Source organism: Salmo trutta, chromosome 33, assembly GCF_901001165.1.
Source record: "Salmo trutta chromosome 33, fSalTru1.1, whole genome shotgun sequence".
Classification (NCBI taxonomy): domain Eukaryota; kingdom Metazoa; phylum Chordata; class Actinopteri; order Salmoniformes; family Salmonidae; genus Salmo; species Salmo trutta.
This window is the reverse complement of record NC_042989.1, coordinates 9,472,045-9,483,536: the sequence shown is the minus strand read 5'-3', so window position 1 is coordinate 9,483,536 and position 11,492 is coordinate 9,472,045. Positions and strand designations below refer to the sequence as shown.

General features: G+C 39.1%; 2 protein-coding genes across 4 annotated transcripts in view; both read right to left on the bottom strand.

Moving 5' to 3' along the window:
• Positions 1–2,404: 2,404 nt before the first annotated feature.
• Positions 2,405–5,866, bottom strand: LOC115172354 (cofilin-2). The gene is made up of 4 exons (XM_029729729.1): positions 5,709–5,866; positions 4,201–4,508; positions 3,946–4,022; positions 2,405–3,552 (listed from the first exon to the last, which is right to left on the bottom strand). The coding sequence occupies exons 1-4, from the start codon at positions 5,709–5,711 to the stop codon at positions 3,440–3,442; spliced, it is 501 nt and encodes a 166-aa protein (XP_029585589.1). The 5' UTR covers positions 5,712–5,866; the 3' UTR covers positions 2,405–3,439.
• A 202-nt stretch (positions 5,867–6,068) lies between these two features.
• The window catches only part of LOC115172353 (bromodomain adjacent to zinc finger domain, 1A), a 49,104-nt gene continuing 43,680 nt past the window's right edge, over positions 6,069–11,492 (bottom strand). For 2 of the 3 annotated variants that reach the window (XM_029729727.1, XM_029729726.1), the window contains exons 24-26: positions 9,357–9,538; positions 7,375–7,462; positions 6,069–7,190 (exon numbers count right to left, since the gene is read on the bottom strand). In XM_029729727.1, coding sequence (XP_029585587.1) covers positions 7,018–7,190; positions 7,375–7,462; positions 9,357–9,538 — 443 coding nt within the window. In that variant the 3' untranslated portion in view covers positions 6,069–7,017. The remainder of the gene's footprint in view (positions 7,191–7,374; positions 7,463–9,356; positions 9,539–11,492) is intronic. The other variant, XM_029729728.1, reaches the window with a different exon arrangement.

Genomic DNA, 11,492 nt, shown 5'->3' with positions numbered 1-11,492 from the left:
TGATGCAATTATAGAAAACAACCCCAATGTAATAAATCAAATCAATTCTAGACTTGAGTGTAACTTAATCACAGCATCAACATGGCTTGTTGTTTTGTTTTGACATAGTGCAGAACTGTGACAACACTAATTGTTGCTTCATAACGATACATAACAGTTTGACCTCCACAACTAGTCATATTACTATTATTACTACTTTCTATTACTTGGTAATATTTAGATTTTGTCATCTAGATTGTATACATGTACTGTACTGTTAAGGAGAGCTTGCAAGTAAGCATGTCACTGTACTGTTTATACCTGCAGGATCCTTTGCAGGTGACAAATAAACTTTGATTTGATCCACACACCTAGATACTGCAGGCCCTTTCATCATTACATCCCTGATGTTGTTTGACTATAATGATGTATGACTGTATCATATGATCATAACTCTGAATGACAAGCTACATGCGCTGGCTGGCTGTGCTCATCTTGTTAGCATGGAGAATCTTGTTGAGAGCAAGGAGAGGTCACTTGTTTATTTTCATCTTACTCGTCCAGACACATATTCTGAGTAGACATGAATGACAGGCACTTTGTTTAACATGTGCATGAGGGTATATGGGCTTACATGTACTGTAGGTGTCTACATGAAGTGCTATGATAGAGACCACATTCTCAATTCAACACAGTATCTTTCATATAGAGACACAGTAGGGAAACGTTAATGGCATTTTCCACTGAAGAGGAAAATAGTTATGATTTCATCTTTAATTGGCTCATTGACAAATGTATTGGATATACTGATTAGACTATTTAAAAACTATTTTTAGACTAGTTAAGACCAACATAAATGATAAGCCTGAGCATAGGATGCAGGGCTGGTTCCACAAGGCTATAGGATGCACTTGATGTGGCAGTGTGTAGAAGTTGAAAGTTCAACAAAAAGTCACAAAGTAAAATGAATAACCTGTATTGACCTTCCAGATAATATCCTCATACATCTTTATTTTATTATCGGCCCATTCACCACCCTCCCTCTTCGGAGGACAAAAGTAACTTAGTTACCCAATAGACATGTTTGTGTGACTTGCCCGTATAAGTTATACAGCAGTAGCCTTCAGACCAGTTTCATAACATTATTAAATGTTTAGTCCTTTAGCAGACGCTCTTATCCAGAGCGACTTACAGAAGCAATTAGGATTGCCTTGCTCAAGGGCATATGGCCAGATTTTCAACCTAGTCGGCTCGGGGATTCAAACCAGTGACCTTCTGGTTACTGGCCCAACGCTCTTAACCACTAGGTTACCTAACCATGACTAGTAGACTACAATGTTCTAGACACTGGGGACACCATTGGGTAATACTTGTTGCTCACTAAGTTGTAGCGTAGTCAGTCCAGACGGAGATACAATCAAGAGTTTGTTCGAAGTCTATTTGGTGTGACACCAACGCCAACCTACACCATATATTTCAGCTGTCACAGGACTGGGCCATCTGTTGCGTTAGATACTTCCCATAAGCAGGGGTTTACAACATCTTATAATAATACATCAAGGATTTGTTTTTTTCCATTCCCTTCTTTCCTATTCTGTTCCTTGAGTGTGAAAAGCATTCTTGGTAGCAGGCGGCAAGCGTGTGTACTTTAACTTGCTACTCTCCTCCTCTACCAGGGCTTCCCTTTCGTTGCTCTTTGGAAGCTTGTCCAGTTTTGCCATTTGTGGACAACGATGACAAGACACAAAAGCATGTGTTGGCCATAAATAGCTCTGACCAGCAGAGGATTGCTCACTGCCTGCAGATCAAATTCTCTACAGGCAGAAGGCAGCAGGCCTGGCCCCCAGCCCAGTTGCAGTAGAAGACAAACCACTCGCTCTTTCCTAGAAACACTTGGCCCTGTTCAAATGAAGGGACAGGGGCAGACCGGCGTGGCTGTTCATTGAAACTTAGATGGAGAGTATAAAAAGGTGCTTTGATTAATTTGGGAAACTGCAGTTCTCTAAGTTAAGGTTGAAAGAGCATTACATAAAAATATGATTGTCTATAAATATTGAAATGACATGTTTACAGTTCTCCAATTCACAATGACATACAGTATGATCGGAGGTTGGTCATTAATGATTTGCTGTACTACAACAAATAGCCTTACTAGCTTGGCTTCAACAGTGTAGATATTAGATTTAAAAGCATCAGGGAAACCACCTTATTAACATTTGGAGTTTCACACAGAAAATATAATGTATAGAGCTGAAATTATTCCCAATTGTACACAATATATTTATACCGGAATGTTTCGTTAAGTTGTAGCTGCCCTCCTGAACAGAGCCCAGAAGATTGTCACTCACTAACGGCATCTGGTTGAATTGAATAAAACACTAACCAAGGCAATATAGCATAACATAGCATATAGACCAGATCTTTCTATTTCCTGTTAGAGGAAATCATTAATGTATCTCTTTATTGCTTCTCAGCCCTCCTAATGAACAGATACACTCAGACAGACAACCCAGAACAGAAGACACTTCTTTCTATTATCTGCCACAAGGTTTTATTGCAAAGTGGCAACCTCCTCGCCCGATCTCAAAAACAATGTTCCACTTAATGCTCCAAATGCACATATTGCCATCTTTACTGATATTTTTGAATTCTTTTGTTTAGTGTTTAAAAAAAAACTGCAACCACCACCCCTCCTTTTTACGGTGGTGTACTGTACATTCAAATTAAAGTAAGGCGGCAACTGAACAGTCAAATACTCATCTGTTCTTGTCCATATGCATAACAGGAATGAAAACTGAGGTAACATCTCTAGTTGACATAAATATAGATATTCTTTATAGTTATTCAAAACTTTTTTGTCTCAACTCGTAGTGTATAAACAAAAAAGTGCTTCATATATGCATAGTCTATTACGTGTTTTGCCAGGTCGAATAACATATTGGATACGATAGAACACTTCAAATAAATAAGTCAGTCATATGAAAAACCTAATAATTGCAAAATACTTGCTTTTAGCTGTAACCTGGGCAGTGAATATGACTGTCAAGGCATTATAGAAAGCGTTCACATTTTCCTACTCTACTGAGCATCTAGTCATCACTGTTTAGGCGGCAAAGAATGCAAAAACAGTGCTAAACTTTGTTTTGGGAGTGTTATTAATCTCAGGTAGTGTGGTGCTGCTGTACATATTTGTTTGGCAAAACACCTGATGAGTGAACATTCCTCGAAGGTAAAAAAAACAAAAAAAACTACCAGGATTTTTTTTTAAGAAGTCAGCTGGCAAAATAAACTTGTAGGCTTTTGCATATGTTAATGAGATCTCCTTTGTGCGAAAAAAAATAAAATAATAAAAACTGAAAAAAATACAAGCCTACAGCTTATTCCTTTAGGATCAAATTACATAGACACAACTGCTAAGGTGAAAGCGTCTGGAATCCAGATGGCACGTAGTATTTCCCGTTTACAATGGTAACCCTTCGAGTGATACCACCACGTTTCCCCCCAACTTGTCTGCCAGGGTGGCGCGGTCCTGGATGTCGTCTAACCCGTTGACTTGCCATTCGTGTTTGATACCTGAAAGAAAGGGATGTATAGAGCTGATTGCCATCCATTTTATACTGTGTCGTGTTGAATACTAACAAGACCCTTTCAATAATTGCAGGGGTGTCGGAGGGAATTTTGTTTTGACGGCACACATTTTCAAAACTTTCTATGGGGTTCAAATTGAATGGGGTTTTGAATAACTTCAATAGCTATAGCCATGAAACTTTTATAGAACATAGATAGGGAAAGAAAATAACTTATTTCGTTTTTTTTTTTAAAGTCTAAATAGTTCTAACAAGATAGTTGACTAGAAGTTAACCGTTTAGACTATGCTAATTCACCTGAACAAATGACTGAGCCCGATCATACAGTATCAGGTCAAACATACAGGAATAGCAGTTTGATATAGCCATTGTCACTCACCTGTGAACTTTTTTTTAATGGCATCTTTAGAGCTAGCGTAGATCATCTTGCTTTTCAAGGGAGCACCCTCAGGTGCCCTGGAATGAGGGAAACAATTTAATAAGACTAATAACGTCCTTATTCCATTGTAATCCATACCACACAAATTAAAGTAGCAGTTATTTTACCCAAAGTCGAAGACCGTGCTTCTCAAACTTTTTTATACCTGGGGCCACCAATCTATGGTTCTCCTTACATTACAACACTCAAACGTACCAAAATATAAATACCAGGTCTTCTTTCTTGGATTCTTTTGTTTCGTATGTGGCATCGTATAAGCCGTATCTGCAATCGTTGAGAGGTAGAAGCTTGACGAAGCATGCGTATGGGTCGTCCACCGACTCCCCAATGTCACCAACCAGAATCCACTTGCCCTCTTCCACAACAATCTTCTTCTTGTCATCGCTGAGGCAAAACAGCACAGCCTTTTTACGTTTTTTTACATCTTCAGTAGAGGATGACTTCCTGACTTTCATGTCATTGAAGACCTTGATGACTTCATCGTTGACAGTGACACCAGAGGCCTGCGGAAAGAGGGGGGAATGAAATGGCAGCCTTCAATATGGTCGTGCCCTGTTCAATAGCTAGTAAACACAGGGCACAATGCTGCTAAGACGCTACAGTTATTGTCATGTCCCTTTATGTGGACATTGAATCTAGACCCATAGCTAAACAGCATGGGGTTGAGAAATACTTTCCCTGGGGGTCTTTACTAGAAGGTATAAGAAAAGCAAACATTTACACATACAGTATGTAGCTATAGCATTAGCTACCGATACGAGTCATGCAGGCAGAATAACAAGTGACTGCAGCATTGATCATAGCCTTCCTTTCCGTTGACACTCATTTACAATGAATCAACACTACCTGCCAGCACACCTGCTGAGTCATTTTGCATGTCACATAGGCTATGTCAGCTGGGCAAAGTGTTCCATCAATAGCGATGATAATTCGACCAGAAAACCAATCCATGGCATTTGGACATTCCAACACTGTGGTGTACTGACTATTAACCCTCTATCACAAAAGTGCACGAGACTCGCTGACCACTGAGTGACCACCGCACTAGCAACTCTCAGAGAATAAGACCTGAAACTAGCTAGCACTGTGTCCAGCAACCTTTTGCATGTGTCAAGGCCCACTGCAGCAAACTAGCTAGTATGGGAACACACGCGTGGAAATCCGCATGGGCGCATTATTAGCTTGACTCGAGTGCAATCAAACAGCACAGGAGCCCTGTAAGACCATTTCAAGTTACCTAGTCCTAATAATTTTGTTTATCATCCATAACCAGCTAGCTACAGAAGCTTATAGCGTAGAAATTATGATTGTCAGCAGGATTGGTTTTAACGTTAGCTAGAAGCCAACTTGTCTTCATGAGCTGAAAGTTTAGCTAACGGGCAGTAGAGCGATTACCGTTAGACAGAGGACTGCGCTATAATTAAGTTAAAATGGCCGCCTTAGGCTGCAGGCCTTGCAGCAATCCTAAACTGGAACTGATTTTAGAAATTAAATAACAGTATATTATTTAACTTGAAACAAACTTCGTAGCTACAGCTAATCACTATGGAATGTCCAACGCAACTATAACCAGCTATCAAACATTGGTATGCAAGCAAGCAACGTTTTTCGAAAACAGCCCAGTGGAACAAAGTTACAAAAAGTTAAATCTACACCGAACTAGAAACTACCTAACATCTAGCTAGAAAAGTAAAGGATTTTACCATGTTGTCCGATCGTCGGTCCCGTGATTATGTGGGTAAATAGATATGGTAATGTTTGGACGAGCGGACCGGGTGTGGGACTGGGAGAGCGGGGGAGAAAGGTGTTGGTAAGGGGCGCGCCGGTATGAGCCAGTGCACTTGCAGCGGGCGGGATCAGGAATGGGATAGGAGGAATTCATCCTGTGACATACTGATGACAATGAAGCTCAGCAAGGACTTGCGGACTTCTACACTCAACTCAAGCATGGTTACAAGTTATTTTGCTAACCCTACTAAAATAATGTACACCTACCCTAAAAACAATACGCCTCACAATTATTTAGAAGACATTGGCAACAAAAGTGAGAGATGACCAAGAAATATTAAACAAAGCCAATTTATTTTTATATATAGGAAAATGTACACGATAGCAAATACAAAGTAGAGGTGACAGTTAGGGGGACAACACTCAGTATTTAGACCCTATCCCAAACAGTTTCTAAAGACTCAACTTAAAACTAGGCCATAATTCTTTACAAAAACATGTTCTATAGAAATATTATAAATAAAGTTATTGCATTCAAAACTAAATAAATAACCAATGAACGATAAGAAATAAGGGACATATTGGTTTCCAGTGTAGTGTTTCACTGAAAGATGGGAACCTGAAACAGCTGATGTCAAATATGTTCAATATTATGAAACTAAAATTAAACTGTCCATATTAAGTTTCAATACTTAATTCACCTAAATCAACTGAAGTAGTCACATACAAAAAAGTATGTGCACAAAAATAGTAGTCTAGGAATGCTGCCAATATACAAAATATAAATGCACTGTTGAAACCTGGTTTCAAACGACAATTTGTTTACCCTGAGTGAATACGAATAGAAAGGCTTTGTTTTGAAATATTCAGTGCAAATACTTTCACAGCGATATAGTTGTTCCTGCCTTATGTTGAGAGGGTATGATATTAACACTTCCAAAATGGTTTGGGAATGTTCAGACTTTACAATACATGGTCATACTCACTAGAAACAAAATGGTTGTCATACTCACTAGAAACAAAATGGAAGAAAACAGAACGAAACGGAGGGACTACCTGAATTATGACCATGTATTTATATTGATGTGTGTATTTTCTGTCATTCAGGGCTCATCTGTAAAAGAGACCTTGGTCTCAGCATGACTCCCTGATAAAATAAAGGTTTGAAAAAAGAAAAAAAGAGAGAACAGTTTCCAATAACAAACTTATTTTTTTGTCGCAAAACCAATGAAACGCTTGCAACGGTGTGCATGAATACGACTCAGTAGTTTCAGTCAGTCAGCTTTACATCCGGGGCCGCTTCTGTGGAGGAGTGGTCCGGTCCGCCAGCCCCAGATTAGAGACTTCTGAGTTGAAGAAGGCTTGGAGCCTTGCTCCTGCTTTAGCTTCATTCGTGTGCCGAGGGTTGTATTGTAAACAGTTGGCAAACATGAGCTCCACGTCCTCAATGTACTCCGCTGTGAGATAGGAGGGGGGAAAATTATGATCAGAAATCATTTCAAATCTGGTGTGCAGAACCATGACCGCATAAAACTTGTTTTTCATGTTGATAAAAAATGTAATCCAATATACAGTAAACAAGGAGATGGTTCAAGCCTTTTAATTTGTGTTGGTTTAGGTAAAAGCAAAACATCAACTTACTAGCTGTTTTATATTCACAGTTGTTGACCTTTTCTCTGATAGTGCTCAGAGCTATGGGTCTTTTGATAATGTCGAAGTAGTCTGGAACCTGCAGAAGTGAGGACAGATAAATCAGAGGGGTATACAAGTAACCACCCGACTAATCAAATAAACATTTGTCACGTGCCCGCAAATATAGAAAATACACTGTAGTTCAATTTTTTGTGTCTTTTTTGCCTCAGTGGATCAACGTGAACTTTTTCTGCCCAAGTTCCCAAAAGCATTTGGAGATTGATGTGCATTTGCTGCCCGTACAGTTCATTCCAGTGTCTACCTGCCAGCGAAAAATCTTTTCCACTGTGTGTGCACGCGCGTAGGCTACCTGCCCCTCCCGAAGCATAGTCTACTAGCCTACTGACCGTTACAAACCTGATTCAGTTTTAATTAAACAATGGATTAACTTTTTCAACACTAATTAAGGATACTATAGTTATGTTTCACATAAGATTTATTAACTACAAAAAGGTAAAACATGTTTAAAAGTGTATATGTAGAAATCGCCCTGCCATTTCCTGGTTGATACAATTCTAATTCCAGTTTATGTGACAAAACAAGCAAGTATAATGTAGAGTCATTGTACCATAGCCAAAAATATTATATTTTCTGCTGTTTGAAGCTGGGGTAGAAAACCGGGTTGCCTAAAAAAAAGGTGATCGCAGCTTTAGTTCTGGTGCCGCTCTGCACACTCAAGCTTGTTAGCTTGCTAGTTTTGGGCCAACATTAAACCAACTCTCTGAAGACATTCAAAGTTCCTTCATAGAAGCCAGTCCTCCGTAGGTATAATTCTATGGGCCTACTTCAGATAATGCATGTCATAACAATAAGATGCCCAGCGCTTCATAGCAGGCCTTCTCCCTCAAACTTCTCTCACTTTCTCCCCACCTGCATTAGTCTGTCGTCTCTTCTGCCCCATACTAGCATGTGAACTATAACTTTGGCCCACAGCATAAAAAAAACTGCTCTATTCACAGTACTTGGTGAAGTAATTTAATGTCAAGCTAAATGTGGTTTCAAAAGGAAGCTTTCAAAAGGAACATAAAGGAACTTCATACTTTATTTTGCTGGTTGGAAAAGTGGAATGAAAAAATATATATTCTGTTCCGAACGAAACGACTGGAAAATACATTTGGTTCCAACACCTGCTACATAGTAAGATCAATGCCAGCCAGCTAACTTACCAAAATATAGTGAAATAACTAAATGTTTTAGATGAGCATGAAATGGGAATGGTCTAATTGACCCAACAACTAGGACCTTCCCTCAAATACATAAAATACACAACACGGTTTAAAAAAAATATATATACATTTGGGATTGTTTATACAGATCTATAAGGATGCATAAATAGAAACATGCAGTGAGATGCCAGAAGACAACTGATGCATATGGGGATATTTTGTATTTCTCTCTGACATTCACAAACTGACCTACGGACCTATAGTCGAGGAATCAAAGAAATTGGACTTGGCTTGGGAAGTAATCTTATACAATGTGTGACTCTCGCCATCAATTGATCTATTCACTTTTAGTAAAAGACAATATGAATAATTCAATTGAGGGTTCATATAAATGATAGAACATTTGGTAGCAGAATAACATTTGGGGAAATGGGGTCTAGATTTATTTTCCTTATCCATTATTATATCATTGAATAGCCTAACTATAAGATATCATGATTCTTGTTAAACTACATAGAATTGTAGGAATTCAGTTTAAAAACAAACAATTACAATGTGGGAAAAAGGGGGGCCCTTGGAAAAAAGATTGGAAACCCCTGAGTTAGATAGTAGGCGTCCCTAGTGAGGAAGCTAGTTGTATTCCAAGTGTATTCATAGGAGTGCTGCCTGTGTGTGGGTGTGTCTTTAAATGCATGCGCGCATATGTGTTTCTCTGTTAGCCAGGCTGGAACAGATAGAAATGTACCTTTAAAAGTCATGTATTACCTGTATCCTGGACACCAGCTTCATGAAGGGCCAGCTGTCTTCATGTCTGACAAGCTCTACAGTCAGGTGCTCGCAGGCAGACAGTTCATGGACTCCCAGGTTCCTCCCTGAGCTGCGGCGACTGGACGAAGAACCTGAGACCGAGGGAGTCAGGACCAGCTTGGGCTTGGGGGAGACCTCTGCTGGAGAAACAGAGAAGATGTAGCCGATTGTGAATATCAAAGATGTGCACTGTGTGAGAAAAACAGAAAATGACTCAACTAGAAGGAAGTTGTGTAACTTAAGACACCCCCTGAGGATTTTCAAGCGCTACAGCGCCTTCAGAAAGTATTCACACCCCTTAACTTTTCACATTTTGTTGTGTTACAGCCTGAATTTGTTAAATGGAGATTGTGTAAGCCAGTGAGACAATATCCCATAACGTAAAATTAATCCCATAATATAAATTAATAAAAAATGAAAAGCTGAAATGTCTAGAGTTGATAAGTACTCAACCTCTGTTATGGCAAGCCTAAATAAGTCCAGGAGTGAAAACATAATAAGTTGCATTAAGTTGCGTACTCCCGGAGTGTACGACTACCTCATCGCTGTAACCCACATATACAATTATCTGTAAGGTCCCTCAGTCAAAACATGAATTTCAACCAAAGGCCAGGCAAAGAGCACCTATTGGTAGATTGGATAAGATAAAATTAATGACATTTTGGACGGTGCATTAACACACCCAGTCACTACAATGATGCAGGCGTCCTTCCTAACGCCGTTGACGGAGAGGAGGCATTTCAGGGATTTCAACATGAGGCCAATGGTGACTTTAAAACAGTTAGTTTATTGGCTGTGATAGGAGGGGGGAAAAAGGACGTTTAACATTCGAGTGGCCTTAGTTTTTACTTAAAATCGTCTTAAAGATCAATGGCGACATGAAAATTGCTGTCTAGCAATGATCAACAACCAACTTAAAGAAATTCTTCAAGAATAATGTGCAAATAGTGTACAATCCAGGTGTGCAAAGCACTTAGACTAAACCAGAAAGACTCACAGCTATAGTCGCTGCCAAATGTGATTCTAACATGTATTGACCCAGGTGTGTGAATTAAGGCGATATATTGAATGAATTGAAATGTATGTTTTTGTGCGATATTCCAAATGCCTGTATTGCAATAATAACGTTTTTAGTTTTGTTTTTATGAGTGTTTATGTCCGTATGTTCTTATGTCTTTTTGGTCGTCTCCTTCGCTCCTTCTGTTCGCCTTCTCATTTACACCAGATATCTGTATATAATGACAAGATGCCCATGTCTCTCCATAACAATGGGAGCCATTGTTCCAGAGGCGGGAAGGTAGGTGACAAGCTTAGGGCCAAAATAAACCTATAGAAACACATTGGGATTTTAGCTAGAGTGAACTATTTCGCTTCGCTTCTTGCTCTCCATACACACAGTAATAGAGAAGTTAACCTTTCTAACAAAAGCCTTTGAATTGCTCAGATTGCGCACAGCAGACACTCCTAAAACAGGAGTATATTAATGAACATTGATTCTGGAAAATATATGTTGTTGGTGCGTCACACAGTGGTACCACCTACCGCTAGCAGCATTTTAGCCAAAGACTTACACTAGCTGTGTTTTATAAAATGTGCAATAAGCATAAAACAAATAGAAGGAATTGGCAACTCTCGCATTCTGAGAAATAAGGTAGGCAGCTTGATTTCAACATCTGAACAACGTGGACAGGCTAGCATGCTGTTCAAATAGTTAGAGAATGACAGAAGGGTGTGTTCATAATTAAAACTGTAAATAGCTAGCCAATTGATCCAAGATGGCTAAACTTGAAATAAAGATTCCTATAAAGATTAGCTGGATACTCACTAGCACGTGGGCTTGTTCTTAAGAGACTGTTTATGAGACCTGTGTTCATTTTCTATTACGCCTGCTACAAGAAGTGAATGTGCATTATGCATGGTTCTGGTTAAATCTGTAACAAAAAGGACATTTTCATAGATATGAAAGCCTGATTGATCAGTGATTGCAAAAAAGCAGGTTAAACTATTTTGATAAAATAATTAGTCTTTTGACTGCGGAAGGCTTATATTAAGCACAAGTATAATTTCACAAGCCATGTATTCATTACACTGCAT